The 19,391-nt window shown below is 39.9% G+C and overlaps 2 protein-coding genes across 3 annotated transcripts in view; one reads left to right on the top strand and one right to left on the bottom strand.

The window, feature by feature from the left end:
• gcfc2 (GC-rich sequence DNA-binding factor 2) overlaps nt 1-1,905 on the top strand; it is a 51,430-nt gene extending 49,525 nt beyond the window's left edge. Inside the window, exons 17-18 of the mRNA XM_048530472.2 lie at nt 71-219; nt 991-1,905. Coding sequence (XP_048386429.1) covers nt 71-219; nt 991-1,108 — 267 coding nt within the window. The 3' untranslated portion in view covers nt 1,109-1,905. The remainder of the gene's footprint in view (nt 1-70; nt 220-990) is intronic.
• A 110-nt stretch (nt 1,906-2,015) lies between these two features.
• mrpl19 (mitochondrial ribosomal protein L19) lies at nt 2,016-18,687 on the bottom strand. Of its 2 annotated transcripts, none has more exons than XM_048530474.2 (6): nt 18,595-18,687; nt 12,822-12,945; nt 8,771-8,889; nt 6,072-6,206; nt 4,940-5,121; nt 2,016-2,508 (listed from the first exon to the last, which is right to left on the bottom strand). In XM_048530474.2, the coding sequence occupies exons 1-6, from the start codon at nt 18,650-18,652 to the stop codon at nt 2,302-2,304; spliced, it is 825 nt and encodes a 274-aa protein (XP_048386431.1). In that variant the 5' UTR covers nt 18,653-18,687; the 3' UTR covers nt 2,016-2,301. The 2 variants fall into 2 exon arrangements, with proteins under 2 accessions (XP_048386431.1, XP_048386430.1); XM_048530473.2 differs by lacking the exon at nt 18,595-18,687 and adding an exon at nt 18,199-18,507.
• Nucleotides 18,688-19,391: the final 704 nt, after the last annotated feature.

Below are 19,391 nucleotides of genomic sequence, written 5' to 3'. Positions count from 1 at the left end.
AAATTGACATTTATATAAAAGTTTTTGGTAATGGAAAAGATGTATTGACTTTTTCTTCTGTTGCTTGCAGATAATTGCTTGCTTTCCCAAAAGTTGGTTTGAAAATCTTGAAAGACAGAGTAGTATCCCCCAAATGGAAAACCTATGTAGATATTTGTTGCAATCTATTCGGACCATACAAGAAAATAATTCAAATCCAGATATGGAATACAATGGCAGGTAAATCTTCCAAAATATTCTTTTTTGGTTGACTTTCCATGTTTTGATAGTTGGTATTTCGATGTCCACTGGAGATAAATAATATTTTTCCACCTATATTAATGGCAATGTCATTAATTACAAAATTTATCTGTTCATATTCCTTGTAAAGATCTAATTCCAGGATGAGACCCCCTTGTATAATAGCTGTCAGCTAAAATAGGCCATTACATTAGAAAAAAAACTGCCTCATCTTGAATCCTTAAATCAAATATTGCAGCAAACCCCACTTAATGCAAGGCCACTTGGCTACAAAGGGGGCTCACATTAAATGCCGAATAACAATTCATATTCTGTGTACATGAAATTCAACCTATTGGTAGTAAATTGCTGTAGGATATTGTGATTAGATCTGGGATGAAAGAAATGTAAGTTTTAACAGTTCTTAAATTTAAGATTGTTAGCAACTTAGTGTGTGTAGATTCTGTGGATTCCGTTGTTCAAGATTCAAAATTAGGCAGCATTCATGGAAAGACCCCTTGGACAGCATGCCTGTTGGTTTACTTGTTTAATTGTGTAGTGTTAGTTTTCATGTTCAACATGCTGTCTAGTGAATACAGTTAACTCAAATTGAAAAGTCCATGTGTAGTTACCAAAATTACATCTGCCCCAACAGATCCATCTAGCATGGTCAGTTCTGAATGTTTTATTTACTAATCTTTTGTTAGGCACAATATACAAAATAGCTTGTCATCATAAGTCCTTGATTTTGTAATTTTTTTGTCTCCCCAGAGAAGAAATAAAAGAAATAATTCATATGTTGATCTCAATTCATGCCTTGGATCATGCTGAGATCATTGTCAATGAGTGTAAATTAGAAGACTTGGACTGGATTTTCAAAGGAACCTGATTAATGTGAACTGACTGGCCATGTATCATTTAAAGGTTACAACTTAGCAATGAGATCTTTCATGATGATGCATTCAACAGTGCTATGATCCTCATCCATGACTGACGTGTAAGTTAGGGAAAAATTGAATTACTGAAAACCATTTTAATTCCACATTTGTTAAAAATACTTTGCATTTTTTGTAGGAAGTACAAGTTTCTTACTCTAAATTTATGGAAGTCAGACCTGAAAATTTACTGACAGCAACATACAATTTTTTTGTCGCCCACTGGTTCTTTCCATGACTGTGCATGTGCAATGATTTAAAGGGGGTGACTTGCGATCAGGAACTTTAAAGTTGTATGTCCTTTAAGGGATCACTAGCATTTATGCCTTCATTTCCTGCATCAGAATGGTCACATTACATGCAAAAGCAGCAGTGCTCTCAGCGATTGACGTAAAGCTGTTTCCCCAAAAACGTGTTCACTTCAAGATGTAGCCAACAGTGTTGTAAATTCTAATTTGGTTGCCCTCAAGCTTATAAAATCTTTTCATCCAGAAAAAATACCATGCGGGAAATAGTTGGTTTCTTCCTTAATAGAGATTATCAATTTTTCAGTATTGGATTACTGTCCTTTTATGTCTGGACTCTGATTGTTAATAAAATAAAACTATTGGGGAAACATGAAAGCAATCAGTGGTGGGGTATTTACAAGACTGGGGATTATGAACATGTGTAAATGCTTCATACAGACTTTCAGGTTATTTAGTTATATGTAAAAAATGCTACTGTTCAATAAATCAATTTTCCAACATTCCTTTGCAGATTCATGAAAAGTCTTAATCTGGATCAATGTAGTTCTTGGTTTTGATAAAGAATTCTAGCACTACACATTCAGATGTAAAAAATGATAAGAAAAGGGCCAAGTGAAAATGTAAATCATTTTAATACTTTGAAATTTACAACTGGTGCTTTTCAAAAAACTGTTCAGATTTCAACATTATTTCTATTCAATAATCACCCCAGCACATGCTCTGAGCCAAATGCTGTAGGTGCCTTCAGTAAATGTGAACATAACTTACACTATTCCATTGTTGAAGTCTAAACAAATCAATTATGACAATGTAATAATTATTCTAATTGAGGCTGAAAAAACCAAAAATGTTGGTACCAATGTTATTGGCAGTGCTTGATTTCTTCTCATTTATTAAGTTCACTCTAAACACAACTCCATTTTCTTCTCAATTGTGGATGTGTCATATTCTCTCATCATATCATATTCAAGCCAAGGTTTATCATGCTTCTTGGCTTCCTCCATTTGTTCTTCTGTGAGACATAAATCAAATCGTATACCCTGCACCTTGAATTGTGGACGTTCCCAACGTTTTGACCATGGTTTTGGTTTCATTTTTACTTTCAGCTGTTTTGTTTTTAAAAACAAAAGGGAAAACAGCAGCTAAGGGGCATGTCACAATTATTTTAGTGATTACATTGTTACTTGTGCCCTACAGTTGGACACTAATCACATTTGACACAGAAAATTGGAGAGCATTCAATATAATCATTTGAAGAAAAGCAAGAACTTAGTTAGATGATCAGACATGATTATACAGAGTACCCTGTTTTCACTTTCTCCCCATACCTTTTGACATCTTTAGCCTTAAGAACTATATCTAACTCCTTCAACATATTCCATGTTTTAAACTCAACTGCTTTCTGTGGCAGAGAATGCCACAAGTTCTCCACTCTAGGTGAAGAAAATTTCTCCTCATTTTAGTTCTAAATAGCCTATCACATACCCTGAGACCACGACTCTTGCTTCTGGACTCCCCAGTTACTGTAGAATTTTAAACATCCTACCTTAAAAACAAAAAAAAACTGCAGATGTTGCAAATCTGAAATAGACATTGATGGAGAGAAAGCACAGTCAATGTTTAGGTCCAGCAACCCCTCATTCAAAACTGATTGTAGCTAGGAGAAATTGGTACGTGTGCTGACGACAGGCTGGGGATGCTGGAATAAACAAGCGGTAGAGATGGAACTCTATAACTATAGAGTCCAGAAGGCTGCAGGATCACCAAGTGGAAAATAAAATGCTATTCTTCCAGCTAGCACTGAGCTTGCAGTAAGCCTGAGACAAAAATTTTGGCCAGGAAACACAATGGTGTGCTGAAGTGGCAGGCAACCAGAAGCTCAGGGTCATGTTTGCGAACAGAACGTAGGTATTCTACAAAGTGTTCACCTAGTCTGCAGTTCATCTCTCCACTCTAGGAGGATACCACATGGCTTTGTGGAACACCTATGTTCTGTCAGCAAAAATGACCCTAGCTACTTGTTGCCTGCTACCAAAGTGGAATATTTCATACTTACCCATGTAACATTTATCTGCCATGTATGTACTAAAATCACTCAACTCCTCTAATCACATTTGCATCCTACTCAAAGCTGAATGTCCTACCAAGCTTTGTGTCATCTACAAACTTGAAGATATTTAGTTCTGTCACCTAAATTATTTATATATATTGTGAATAGCTAGAGTCTAAGTACTGATCCCAGCGATATCTGACTAATCACTTCCTACCACTCAAAAAGACGTTTATTCCTTTCTGCCAACCAGTTCTCTACCTATGTCAAAATACTTCCCCAATCCCATGCATTTTAATGTTATATGCTCATCTTTCATGTGGGATCTTTAATGAATGACTGCTGACAGTCCAAGTAAACCACATGCAGTGGCCTACCCTTATCAAATCCACTAGTTACATCCTAGAAAACTTTAATAGATTCGTCAAGCATGATTTTATTTTTGTAAATCAATCTTGACTCTGTCTGATCCTGTCACTGGTTTCCAAGTGCTTTGCTGTTAAATCTTTTATAATGGATACCAGCATTTTCCACTACCAAATGTAAAGTTAACCAGCCTACCATTACTTGATTTCCCTTCCCATTTTTCAAGTAGTGGGTTTACATTACTGACTCCCTAGTGTAAGTAGGAACTGTTCTATAAAAGAGTCTGCATAATCTTGGAAGATGACTACCTGTGCACCCACTTAGTCTGCGGCTACTTCTGTAGGTACATCGTTGTACATTCAGGGATATAGATTATTGGGCCTTGAGAATGTATCAGGCTGTAATCTCTAAATTTTCCAACACCATTTCCTTACTAATAGAGATTCAGTTCCTCCATCTCACTGTACCCTGTGTTCCCCAACATTTTTGGAATGTTAGTTGCATCCTCCTTTGTGAAACCAGAACCAATGAATGTATTTAATTTGTCTGCTATCTCTTTATTGCCCATTATACTTATCCTGTTTCTGACTACAAGGGACCTACATTTGTCCTCACATTTTTTATTCCTATAGCTATAGAGGCTTTTGGAACCAGTTTGCATGTTTCCTACAAACTAACTCTCACTCTATTTTCTCCCTCAAAATATTCAATCCTTTTGTTCTCATTTTCTAACATTTAAACTGCTCCCAAGCCTTGGATCTACTGCTTTTTCTGGCCAACATTTATGCACCGTCAATGGATCTAATACCATTCCTAAATTATTTTGCTAGCAATGATTGGATCACCATTCCAGTTTTATTTTTGTGCCAGAAAGGAAGGAACAATGCTTGTAATTCATTTATGTCTTCTTTAAATTGCTATTGCCTGTCCATCGTCATCCCTTTATTGATGTCTCCCAACTTATCATAGCCTGCTTGTGCCTCATACTGTCACTGACAATCATTTACGATCTAGCCTGGAATTTTCTTGGAAGTTTCAAAAGTTTATGAAAAATACATACTATCTTTTAAATAATAAAATCAAATGCTTGTGTAACTTTCTCTGATAATGTGGTTTCTTACCAAATTGATAGGGACCTCGGCACTATTAGGCTTAGGTACAGGTTTCATGTCAAAGTCGAAAGTGCTGTATTCCGGTAGAGCATCACGCAGGTACATCAGGTTATCGTCAAGTCTCTTTTCTAGCCTCAGCACTTCAATCTGCTGTATTCGAGGACTATACATATCATAGCAGATCTCGACACCTCGAAAGAATAAGTACACGACAACTTCAATGAAAAATCATCAAGATATAAAAAGCAATAACTACAAAGCAAGCCTCATTGATAATTGCCAATATACCCATACTTAAAGATCGTGCTGCTATTTCCTGCAACCTCCTTTATATTTTCATTAATTCTGGTATTACTGTCGCTTGGCAGTACTGGCGAAGAGGCAAAATATATAAAGGCATAAAAATAAACAAATGTACAGAAATTTTGAAAAAAAAAGTATATTTTCTAATTTCACACAAGCAAGGACCAGTGTGTTTACATTAAAACTTCCGTGTTAATGTAAAGCAATTTCACCAATATTGCTGTTGCAGTTTAATGCAGGTTAAGTCTAGTGACAATGCTCAACCTAAAATTAAAAGCAAACATGATCTTGCCTACCCTAGAAGCATACGATATGCTTTCATATCATTAATCACAGAAGTTACTTTTTAAATGATAATGAATTTATAACAACAAAAATGGGGGAAAGATATGTTTCTGCATCCAGTTCATAATGTTATGATTTCCAATGCTTTTTGGTAGAAAGTTAGCTACCATTAAAAATTAAAAAACGCAAATTAGTTCAAATATCTCAAAACGGTAAAGAACAAAGGACAGTTTTAAAAAAAACACGATTGTGCTAAATTTTAAGATCTAGTAGAAGTACGACTTAGAAGCAACCATAGTCTTTCAGACCCCAGCACTTAGCTTCTGAAGCCACTTTCCTGTTTAAGTGAAATTTTACAGGTTAAGTAGTATTACAAGCTCGAATCAAGATGCAAGTTTATTCGTTTACTAAGTCCTAGTTAATTTCTCCAGAATGTGGCTGCATCATTGATATTTTCTAATTAGTACCCTTGTTATTGTAATAATTGTTTAAACTGTAAGATTGTAAACATCTTCACAACTGAAACATTTAATAGCAATCACTAAAAACATACCTTGTCCATCTATGACATTTCTAAGGATAAAAGTAGCTCCCAAACCTTTTCCTGAACGTTGGATGCAGATTCCAACAAATCTGTTGACTTTGCTATTAGCATTTGTGTCTGCCATACTAACAGCAAGGATACTTCCTGTTGGCAAAAAGGGGAAAATGTTAAACATTAGTGTAGACATATCATTCTCAAATGTTTGACTTAAAGCGTACCAAATAAGCCCTCTAATCTGGCACTTTACTTTTTAAACTCAAATTTATCCACTATAGTCATATAAAACACAACAGCTGCAATGAAATATGATGTTCCTTATTATAAGTAAGCAGAGTGTGGTGAAAGGACAGTAGGGGACTGTATTGCATAAAATTGCTAATGTTTGCAATCTCTCCTTCAAATTACATAAGCACCAGTTCTTAAGTACTTAATGTGTATTCAGTCAGGATCACAAATTCAAGATGCCTCACAGCCAAGAATCACATTTATATCTATAAACACGGGTGAAGTATCGGAGGACTGGAGGGTGGCTAATGTTGTGCCATTGTTTAAGAAAGGCTGTAAGGAGAAGTCTGAAAACTATAGAACGAGAGTCTGACATTGATGGTGAGTAAGTTGTTGGAGGTGACTCTGAAAGATAAGATTTACATGTGTTTGGAAAGGCAAGGATTGATTAGGGATAGTCAACATGGTTTTGTGTGAAGAAAATCATGTCTCACAAACTTGCTTGAGTTTTTTTTAATTAAGTAACTAGAAAGAGTGATAGCAGAGCAATAGACATTGTTTACATAGACTGTAGCAAAGCCTTTGACAACGTTCCACATGATAGACTAATTAAAGTTAGATCACTTGGGATCTATGGTGCACTTGCCAGCTGGATACAAAATTAGCTTTATGGTAGGAGACAGAGGGTGGTGGTAGAGTTAACAAGGTGTAGAGCTGGGTGAACACTGCAGGCCAAGCAGCATCAGAGGAACAGGAAAGCTGACTTTTTTGGATCTGGACCCTTCTTCAGAGTGTTATTTTTCAGACTGGAGGCATGAGACCAACGGGTATTCCACAGGGATCAATACTGGGTTTGCTTTTGTTTGTCATTTATTTGGATGAGAATATAGAAAGCATGGTTAAGTTTGCAGATGACACCAAAATTAGTGGGAGAGTGGACAGTAAAGAAAGTTATCTAAGACTACAAAGAGATCTTGATCAATTGCATTGAGTGCCTGAGGAGTGGCAGATGGAGTTTAATTTGGCTGACGTGAGGTATTGCATTTTGGTAATACAAACAAGGACAGGACTTATACAATTAATGGTAAGGCCTTGGACAGTATTGTAAAACAATGAGACTGAGGGGTTCAGGTACATAATTATCTGAAATTTGCGTCACACATAGACAGAGTGGTTAAGGCGGCATTTAGCATGCTTGCCTTCATTGCTCAGACCTTTGAATTTGGGAGTTAGGACATTGTGTTGAGTTGTACAGGATATTGGTGAGACTTCTTCTGGAGAAGTGTGTGCAGTTCTGGTTACCCTATTACAAGAAGCATGTTATTAAACTGGACAGAGTTCAGAAAAGATTCACCATGATGTTGCCATAAATGGAAGGTTTGAGATATAAACATAGACTGGAAAGACTCAGCCTATTTTTTTGCTGGAGGTTAAGGGGTGACCTTATTGAAGCTTGTAAAATCATAAGGGGCAAATATAAGGTGAATGACAAAACCAGCAGGCATACTTCTAAGGTATGAGGAGAAAGACTGAAAAAGGACACAAGGGGCAACCTTATTTTGCACAGAGAATGGCTTGTGTATGGAATGATCTGCCAGAGAAAGTGGTGGATGCAGGTACAGTTACAATGTTTAAACGGATAACTTCATGAATTGGAAAGGTTTAGTGGGATATAGGCCAAGTGGAGGCAATGGGACTAGTTTAGTTTGGGAACATGGTCTGACCAAAGAGTCTGTTTCCATACTATATGACTATGAACTATTGTCTGGTAGACGGAGATGGCAGATTGGCCCAGCGGACTAATTATTATAGCTGAGCAATGATGCCCGTCTTCATATCTAAGATTACAAAGAGATCTTGATCAATTGGATCAATAGGCTGAGTAGTGGTGGATGCAGTCTAATTTGGATAATGTGAGATATTGCATTTTGATAAATCAAACAAGGATAGGACTTATACAATTAATGGTAGGGCCCTGGGTGGTGTTGTCGAACAGACAGACCTAGGGATTCAGGTACATAATTCTTTGAAATTCGCACCACAGGTAGACAGGATGGTTAAGAAAGCATTCATAAGCAAGTCTATTAGTACCTGTACTCCCAAATCAAATAATCATCAATTTTAACACCCCCCATTCCCCGATTATGGTAAGGACTGTTGGGGGAACCTTTGCCTTGGAAATTCATCACGTTCCCACCTCTATTTGTCTTTTTTGGGGGAATAAAAACATTTTCAAATGGAAGCTGACTTTAAAATTGTTCAAAAAGTAAAGATTTGTTGCAAGTATAAATTCTATCTGTAACTGAATGAAATTATATTTAGTTGTTACATTATATGTAACAAATACATATTCATTTTGAAGCTTATATTGTACCATATTTAAATGTATTTATATTTAATTATTTTACATCCCAATGCTACAATATGTTTCCAGCTATTTTATATGCATAAGTCGAATTTATTTAGCAAGCAATGTAACTAACCGACATAGAATTCTGGTATATTCAACACTTTACGCCTTTGAATCATATCTTTTCTCTCAATGCTGAATTTTTGGGGATTTGTCCTCCCTCTCTTCATTATGAATTCAGGACTTACAAACCTGTTAAGAGAATATAACAACACTAATTTATTCAGCAATTAGGATCTAGCATCTGACTTAAGGATGGAAAATAATGATTCTGTAAAATTTTTTCTATTAAAGCATCAAATATTAAATATAGTCCACTTCCATAAGTAAGGAAACAAGAATTTTTCAACATATAGAGACCAATCAATTCTTCCCAGCTACAGCCAGGAGATAATTTTGCCAAGTCCTTTTTCTTCCCTAAGTTCATTCAAATTTTCCTACTTTCTCTCCATTCCCTGTTACCTTTAAGTAATTGTCCTGTATCTGTTTAAATGCTGAATCAGTGCACCATCGATCAAAAGTGGCAAAGCATTCCACAATGGGATAATGCATTGAATACATGTTTTTCTGCTGTCTGGTTAGTTAATGCTTGATGCTATAGTGGCCTCTTTAATTTGGATCCCTATCAAAGTAACACCTTGTCCGCTCCATCTATCATTTTCAATCCTCTATTAACTCCTCCTCAACAGGCTTTGCATAAAACTTTTACCCTTGTTTTAATCCAGGTGAACACCGAGAAGACTAATGCCAATTTTTAAATCTGTGACAGACTCTTAATACTGAATCCAAAACCCTGACACCAATAGGGCATTACCATTTAATTCCACCTCAGTTGGAGAACGTCCAATTTTGAAACTCCAAGAACATCTTTATCATCTCCAAAGTTGATTACTTCCATAAATCCTTGTGGTCCTCCCTCATCCAAAAAAAAATCTAAGCTTGCTTAAATTATGACTACATCTATCTTGCTCTGCAGTAAGTCCATCATCCTGGCCTTTATGATCCACACAACTTTCTGTCTTCAATGTGTCACACTTAAAATACCAATTCATTTTCAAATCTCTCCAAGTGATCTCCTCAACCACCAACCATGCTTTCTTTTCAATAAAATATAAGCTTCTGAAACTAATTTCCTGTGCGTCACTCCATCCCATTCTCTGTGTGGTTCAGCTTTCAGCTGCTTACTGCCATGAAACTCACTCCCTGGACAACTCTGCATCCTATTTTCCTCACATTCATTCAAAACCTTATGAAAAGGTTTATTTCAGCAAACAAACCTCTGGATTTCACTTTCTACTTGTAATTCTATTCCTCTTACTTCACAAATGCCTTGAATCATCTTACATTTATACAGCGACTTGAACATGCAAGTTATTGTAAGGCTTGTGCAGTTTTTACATGGGTACTGTTATAGCCCAATTCCATCAAGAAGCCAAAACTGTACTCAAAATCCCAGTTGGAGCCTTTGATTAGTATATACGTCAGTATTTTATCTTCTTTTCAATTCCACCTGATGTAAACCAAAGGTAGATTTAAAGTTCTTTAAATCCACTCACTTATCAGTCTAGATCTCACTACATTCAAAAATTAACTAATGAAAGACAGTCAGGTCATTTGACAGTGTGACCAAACTCAGGAAAGCTAATACAGATTTGGTGAAGAAAACTGAGTTCAACTTGAGTGATTTTGATAGAATAGTATTTGATAAACATCCACATAAAGACGTGACAACATTGCTGAAGCCATTGAGTCATTTTTGAACAAAAGAAGACCATACAATGTGGTCCATGCAGGTTCACTGCAGACCAATTGTCAGTCCCATCTGCCCATTTCATCACCAAGCTCTACAAGTTTATTTCACTGAAATGGTCACCAAATATCCTCCTGACAACATTTATCTTGTCCACTTGCACCATCCGTCTAAGGAGTGAATTCTAGTTTGTTACTACTCTCTGCATTAAAGATTAGTTTTTCTTCAAAATCCCCTCTGCATTCCCCAAAGCCTTCGATTTGTGTCAACTATTCCCCATGCCAATGGAACAATTCCTCTTTGACTATCTTATCTAAACCTCTAATAATCCTGAATACCTCTTTTATATCTCCCTTCAAGCTCCCTTGCTCCAAGGAGAACAACCCCGGCTTCTCCAACATTTCCTCTCCTTGAAACCATTTTGGTAAATTTTCTCTGAACTCCATTAGGAATTTACATTTGATCAGAACTAAGCACAATGCTCTAGTTGATACCTACCCAGAGCTTTATAAATGCTCTGCATAAATTCCCTGCTGTTGACGTGTAAGAATACCAACAAGAATATATTAAGTACAAGGAGGAACTTGAAAAGTAAATTAGGAAAGTTAAGAGAATGCATGGAAAAGTAATGGCTAGCGGAATAAAGGAAAACCTAACTTTTAAAAAATATATAAACAACAACAGAATTAATTAAGGAAAGAGTACAGCCCATTAGGGGACTATAGAGGTAATCTGTATGTGGACCTAGAAGACTTGGGCACAATCCTCGAAATGACTTCATGTTAGCATTTAAATGGAAAAAGGCCAACAAGGTATAGACAGCAGGGTGCAGGACTATGAAATATTAGAAGAAATTAACAGAGAGAGAGAGAGAGAAGGTAATAACTGGTCTGGCAACCTTAAAAATGGATAACATCACCCAGATGAAGTAAATCCCATTCTGTTAAGCAAGACAATGGAGAAGATAACACAGGCCCTGGCAATTATTTTCAGATTCTTTCTCGCCACAGGTTTGAGATAAGGGGACCACTTTCAGGATGGTAACTACTAACTAGTGTTGTGCCACAGGGATCAGTGCTCCAGGCCTTAAATATTTACAATATATATTAATAATTTTTACGGGGGAAGACAATATTTCTTTTCCCAAGTTTACAGATGAACCAAAAAGTAGAAAGGCAAGTGGTGAGCATGCAGTTGAATGAGTAGGCAAAAGGAGTATAATGTGGGAAAGTGTGTGATTATGCACTTTTGAAAGAGTAGAGGAACTGATTTATGATTTAAATGGGGGAAAAAAAGTACAAATTTGCAGCACAGATGGAATTAGGCATCCCCATGCATAAATCACAAGTTAACATATAAATTCAGAGGGTAATAAGGATGGCAAATGTTAAATCAGCTTCTATTTCAAAGGGAATGGAGTTTAAAAAAGGTAAGTTTTGCTGAAACCAAACATGGCATTAGTTGGATCATGCCTAGAATCATGTGAACAGTTTTGGTGCCCTTAACTAAAGAAAGATATACTGTCATTGGAGACAATCCAGAGTAGGTTCCATAGGAAGAGCCTATGTTTAAAGGAATTTTCTTGTGAGGAAAGTTTGAGTATGTTGGGCTGTACTTATGGGAGTTTAGCAAAATGAGAGGCAAGCTCATTTAAATATGTAAGATTCTTAGAGGGCTTAAAAGGTCAGTCTGTCCTGCTGGGAAGGTCTAGGGCCAGAGAAGATAATCTCAGAATAGGGAGTCACCATTTAAGACAGTGATGACAAGAAATTTCTTCTCTTAGATGCTGTGAATCTATGGAATTCTTTACAAGAGAGTTGTGGAGGCTGAGTCATTAAGTATGTTCCAAGCTGAGACAGATAAATTTTTAATCAGTAAGGAAATCATGGGTTATGAGGATAAGGCATAAAAGTGAACTTGAGGATCATCAGATCAATCACGACCTTATCGAATGGAAGTGCAGTCTTAATGGTTGAATGGCCCAATTCTCCTCCTATGTTTTCTGGGTCTTATAATCCCCAAGTAATTATCTATTGTAAACCTAACTCTCGTCTCTAATAATTATTCATCGAAGACCCAGTCAAGGATTGCTTGATTTATCACTTTCTCATTTCTGAAAGAAGATGCCAGCCCTCTCAAATCCCATGATTTCTTGAGAAGCAGATTTAATGCTGTTAGGTATTTACTATCCTCTATTATTCTATGGCACATTTCATTTGATTTGTAATGCATTCCATTTTTAGCACCTTTCTGAACCCTCAGAACAGAAAAATATTGTAATCCATTTTACTGGGATTAACGTAATCATTAAAATATCCATACTTAAACAATCTCTATTTAATTTTCATGGTATTGAACAGCTTCTGTACATTACCTTCTCTGTGTTGCTCCGGACTGTGTTTTATCTATGATAACAGGTTTTGATGGAGGCTGAAATTTTGCCGGTTTGTCATCGCCTGTTAAAGAACTTAAAAGCCTTCTTGGTGAAAACAGAAGTCCTAAAGATAAAGGAAAAGGAGTCAGGCAGTAAGCATAACCTTATTGAAAATATCAAATATCTGCCACTTTTAACTGTGAGGTGCTCAAAATATTGTAACCCATCCAAGTCAAACAATTGTAGCGCTTGATTTCCTAACTTGAATGACTCGCAACAGATCATTCATAAGTCTGTGTAGCCTGTACATAAAAGGAAAATGCAGAACAATATTGTGATATTGATACATACAGAATGGGATTTATTTTAAAACTACAGTTTAAATGTTACACTACTCTTAAAATGCATATATTCCATTTCTAACCAAAGCCACGCTGTTTCAACCAGTTTGTTTACAATGTCTGACAGATAAAAATCCTCTGGTTCCTCCAGCCTTATACACTCTGTGACTCTGTGCAGTAGAATTTGATTTTATTGTCACATGTATTTCATTACAAAATACTGTGAAAAGTGCTGTATAGTGTCACCACTCTATGGCACCATGTTAAATCACAGAAAAGCAAACCAAAACATTGAATGTAAAGGGAGAAAAATGAATGAATAAACAGCAGGTGTTCAACTTTACAGTCCTTCTCAATAAGTGCTCCATCATGAGCCAGGTGCTTGGTCGCCAGGCACAAGTCCCCTTCATCGCACCGCCACCGCTGAATCGAAAGTTGCCATTCTTCAATGTCATATCACCACTGATGCCCTGGCTGGATCTCGCCAATGCAGGTAACTGGTCTGATGTGTTCAGCCAGCTCCACAACTTGTTATCTCTGCCTCTATGAATCTGCATCAGACGCAGATGCTATTGGGAACCCAAACTCGCCACCACTGCAACAGTCTTGAGTTGGTGCTCAGACTGCCTTAGTGATGCCAAAGCTGCTAGGAACTGAACTGTACCTCTGCAGTGAGTCCATACTACTGGGCCTAGAAATAAGTAAATTTAAATGTAAAGAAAATTGAGAAAAGAGAGGGGGGTAAAGAAAGAGAAAATAAACAAAAAGCGGATGAGCTCCCTATTCCACCCCCACCTTACTAGAAGTCTTACCAAAAATATGTGTATTCCAATGGACTCAAATTTCTTCTGTTTAGAGAGGCTAAAGAAGATTGAGAAGGCTGGAAATTTCTTTACAACCCATTTAGGCAATTAAAGCTGGTTGAGCTTTTTCCTCTGAAGAAGATTTGGAGCATATTTTAAAAGGAGATCTCCAACACAGCCAAGAAAAGGCAGCTCTCACTTGAGGATAAAAGAGGATTCAAAATGCTATCACAACATTAGATACAATGTTGTCATAAGATTGTCAGACAAACTGTTCAACAGCAGCAGCAGCAACAACAACATGCATTTATATAATAAAATGTGAGGCTGGATGAACACAGCAGGCCCAGCAGCATCTCAGGAGCACAAAAGCTGACGTTTCGGGCCTAGACCCTTCATCAGAGAGGGGGATGGGGTGAGGGTTCTGGAATAAATAGGGAGAGAGGGGGAGGAGGACCGAAGATGGAGAGAAAAGAAGATAGGTGGAGAGGAAGGGAGGGGATAGGTCAGTCCAGGGAAGACGGACAGGTCAAGGAGGTGGGATGAGGTTAGTAGGTAGGAGATGGAGGTGCGGCTTGGGGTGGGAGGAAGGGATGGGTGAGAGGAAGAACAGGTCAGGAAGGCAGAGACAGGTTGGACTGGTTTTGGGATGCAGTGGGTGGAGGGGAAGAGCTGGGCTGGTTGTGTGGTGCAGTGGGGGGAGGGGACGAACTGGGCTGGTTTTGGGATGTGGTGGGGGAAGGGGAGATTTTGAAGCTGGTGAAGTCCACATTGATACCATTGGGCTGCAGGGTTCCCAAGCGGAATATGAGTTGCTGTTCCTGCAACCTTCGGGTGGCATCATTGTGGCACTGCAGGAGGCCCTTGATGGACATGTCATCTAAAGAATGGGAGGGGGAGTGGAAATGGTTTGCGACTGAGAGGGGCAATTGTTTAGTGATAATGGGAACGGCAGATGTATAGCATGTTTAATGCAATCAAACCATCTTGAGGCATTTTGAAGAAGCATTATAAGCTAAGGACACCAAACTACTGAAGATCATATTTAACAGATGGCAAAAAGTTAAAGCATTAGGCTTTAATGAAAGCATTAGAGGGGAAGGTCCCAGGCAAAGTAACTCAGCTAATTTAAAATTTAAACTTCCTACAGTGCGCATTCAAAAATCAGGACTTCCTCGAGGCGCTGACTAGCAACATAGATTCAGTACACTTAAACTCCTGCTACCAGAATATTTGTCCCATGGCTTTGGTCATCCTGATATTTAATTGTTGAAAATTTCAGCTCATCCTGTACTGGATGTTAAAATTACAGTAATAGTGAATAAATTGAGGGAGGTGGGTAGAATTGAGCGTTTTTCTTGTATGTGTGAAAAATGACAAGATGTTTCACATGATGTCACTACAGGACAAAATTCAGATGAGAAATGGGAGACAGCCAAGTATAAATCACAGGTGAATTTGTGGGAGCAATAAGAAAAGCCATTGCAATTTATATTCAGACAACAATTTAAAGAACAAGAATGAAAACAGATCAAAGCATTTTTGCAGTCAGGTTAGGAATGATAAGGGATAGTTTAGTTTTTCACAGTCACATAGGATATGAGCACAGATGAAAGGGAAGTGTGTTTGGATGTCAGTGCACACATTGAACTTAATCCTATAACTTTGAAAAGAATACTGCTGAGATTAGGCATGGCTATGAAAATTACAACAACACCAAGTCCTCAGATAGTGAGGTGGGGCAGAAAGAGGAGTTATAGACGGGGGCAGATTGACTAGAACGCAAGAGGCAAGAGTGGAAATCTAATGACACTGAAATCATTGAATGAGGTAAAATAAGAGAGATGGACAATGATGTGATAATGGGAACTGCAGATGCTGGAGAATCCAAGATAACGAAATGTGAGGCTGGATGAACACAGCAGGCCCAGCAGCATCTCAGGAGCACAAAAGCTGACGTTTCGGGCCTAGACCCTTCATCAGAGAGGGGGATGGGGTGAGGGTGAGGGAATAAATAGGGAGAGAGGGGGAGGAGGACCGAAGATGGAGAGAAAAGAAGATAGGTGGAGAGGAAGGGAGGGGATAGGTCAGTCCAGGGAAGACGGACAGGTCAAGGAGGTGGGATGAGGTTAGTAGGTAGGAGATGGAGGTGCGGCTCGGGGTGGGAGGAAGGGATGGGTGAGAGGAAGAACAGGTTAGGGAGGCAGAGACAGGTTGGACTGGTTTTGGGATGCAGTGGGTGGGGGGGGAAGAGCTGGGCTGGTTGTGTGGTGCAGTGGGGGGAGGGGACGAACTGGGCTGGTTTTGGGATGCGGTGGGGGAAGGGGAGATTTTGAAGCTGGTGAAGTCCACATTGATACCATTGGGCTGCAGGGTTCCCAAGCGGAATACGAGTTGCTGTTCCTGCAACCTTCGGGTGGCATCATTGTGGCACTGCAGGAGGCCCATGAATCCCAGATGTCCAAGTTCTTCAAGGACCGCAACTTTCCCCCACCATTGGTCGAGAACGCCCTTGACCGCGTCTCCCGCATTTTCCGCAACACATCCCTCACACCCCGCCCCCGCCACAACCGGCCAAAGAGGATCCCCCTCGTTCTCACACACCACCCCACCAACCTCCGGATACAACGCATCATCCTCCGACACATCCGCCATCTACAATCCGACCCCACCACCCAAGACCTTTTTGCATCCCCATCCCTGTCTGCTTTCCGGAGAGACCACTCTCTCCGTGACTCCCTTGTTCGCTCCACACTGCACTCCAACCCCACCACATCCGGCACCTTCCCCTGCAACCGCAGGAAATGCTACACTTGCCCCCACACCTCCTCCCTCACCCCTATCCCAGGCCCCAAGATGACTTTCCACATTAAGCAGAGGTTCACCTGCACATCTGCCAATGTGGTATACTGCATCCACTGTACCCGGTGTGGCTTCCTCTACATTGGGGAAACCAAGCAGAGGCTTGGGGGCCGCTTTGCAGAACACCTCCGCTCGGTTCGCAATAAACAACTGCACCTCCCAGTCGCAAACCATTTCCACTCCCCCTCCCATTCTGTAGATGACATGTCCATCATGGGCCTCCTGCAGTGCCACAATGATGCCACCCGAAGGTTGCAGGAACAGCAACTCATATTCCGCTTGGGAACCCTGCAGCCCAATGGTATCAATGTGGACTTCACCAGCTTCAAAATCTCCCCTTCCCCCACCGCATCCCAAAACCAGCCCAGTTCGTCCCCTCCCACCACTGCACCACACAACCAGCCCAGCTCTTCCTCCCACCCACTGCATCCCAAAACCAGTCCAACCTGTCTCTGCCTCCCTAACCTGTTCTTCCTCTCACCCATCCCTTCCTCCCACCCCAAGCCGCACCTCCATCTCCTACCTACTAACCTCATCCCACCTCCTTGACCTGTCCGTCTTCCCTGGACTGACCTATCCCCTCCCTACCTCCCCACCTATGCTCTCCTCTCCACCTATCTTCTTTTCTCTCCATCTTCGGTCCACCTTCCCCCCTCTCCCTATTTATTCCAGAACCCTCACCCCATCCCCCTCTCTGATGAAGGGTCTAGGCCCGAAACGTCAGCTTTTGTGCTCCTGAGATGCTGCTGGGCCTGCTGTGTTCATCCAGCCTCACATTTCGTTATCTGAGATGGACAATGATTTTTGTTTTAAACCATTTAGAGGATCTGGGTATTTTTACATGGGTCAGTATTTACCGTCTATTCCGAATTGCCCAGAGTGGGGATAAGAGTCAATCATACTGTAGGTCTGGAGTTGTCTGTAGGCCAGACTGGGCAAGAATAGCAAATTTCCTTCCCTTAAGGACATTAACAAACCAGAAGGGTTTTTTGTTTATATAATCATTAGGCTAGCATTTTATTACAGATGTTTACTGATTTCAAAATTCACCATCTGGTGAAAATAAAACCTCCGTCCCCAAAACTGGACTCCAAGCCCAGTGTCAATATTACTACGCCAGCACCTGCCCCAGTTGTGCCAAAGTCAACGGAAAGAGGCTGAAGTGCGATGGGGTGAGGTGGTGTCAGGAGCAGTAACCTGAGAAGAAAGAATAGGAAAGACAATCCCAGGATTTGTAGCCAGTAAGTGACAACACAGACAACAGGTGGGGGCAGTTTCGATAGGCCTCTTCTGTGTTCTACGACTTACGACCAAAGACCTTGGGGAGGTGATCCCGCTCCATCAAGTAAACTGCCTTCAGACAGTACTTACTCCTCGGAGTGGTTCGGCCAAATCCAAATACAGAATGGAATGGTCTAACGGGTCGCAACACCGACATGACGGACCCACTTCTTTAATTAAAGGGCAAAATAACGCAGATGCTGGCAATTTGAAACAAACAGAAAACGCTGGGAGAAAAGAAGTCATCCTGGACGCGAAACGCGCGTTTTTGTTTGTCCGTCACTTTCTCTCTCCCCATAGGCGCTGCGAGTTTCTTCGCTTTTTCTGCGCTCGTATAATCATCTGTACCAAGTTTTCAAGCCAAAGCGAACAGCCGCTCACCGCCGCCCAAAACCGGGCGGGCGGGGGTACCTCTCACACGCTCCGTCTCCAGAGGAGGGAGTGAAGTGGGTGTCTCGCGGCTGCTTGATCCCAACTGTCACTCACGTTTACTGGCGGTGGCAGCAACTCGCGACCCCCGTACAATCCTTTCAGCAGCCGCCATCTTGCCCACAATTCTTCACTGCGCGAACTCGGAAAGGGAAGTCGAGCACTAACGTGAAGCGGCGCGAAGGAGGAAGGTAAAAGTACCAGAGAGGAAAGGGGCCCGGCTTATGGGCTACAACATATCAATAACCTGTGCCAAAAATCGATTTGGGGAAATACAGGATACGATCAGAAGGAAAAAAAAATTGAGGGCCTCAAATAGAGTTCAGAAGTAAAGTGATAAAGTAAATTAGAATAAGGAAAGAGACTGGCTGCTCATAGAAGGGATCCAAAAAAGAATTAGTACCTGTGTACTCCCTGTCTTTTCCACTGAAGATACTACCTGAGTCACAATGAAAGTGAGGATGGTTGATGGACTAAGATTTAAAGAAGAGACGATATTAGAAAGACGAGAGGTCGATAAATCATCAGAAGTGAGCAAAATATTTGTGAGGATGCTCAGCGGAATAAATATGGAAATAGCGGAGGGACTGGTCTTCCTCAAAAGGCATTAGAGGCGGAATAGTTTTTTTTTACGGTAAAGATTGTTGATAATGTTTTATATGGAGTTGAGGTAAAATTCAGATGAGCTTTACCTGAATAAAATTGAACGGTGGACCGGGCTTGAAGGGCTGAGTGACCTATTCCTGTTGCTAATTCGTATGATTGTATAGCTGTCATAGACTAAAAATGGTTTTAAAAAGGACACTCCTGACTTATTGTCTGATAAATCCAGGCAACACATTTAGAATATATAA

This window comes from Stegostoma tigrinum, chromosome 4 (assembly GCF_030684315.1).
Source record: "Stegostoma tigrinum isolate sSteTig4 chromosome 4, sSteTig4.hap1, whole genome shotgun sequence".
Lineage (NCBI taxonomy): Eukaryota > Metazoa > Chordata > Chondrichthyes > Orectolobiformes > Stegostomatidae > Stegostoma > Stegostoma tigrinum.
Note: the sequence above shows the minus strand (reverse complement) of the source record. Positions and strands in the feature narration are given on the sequence as shown.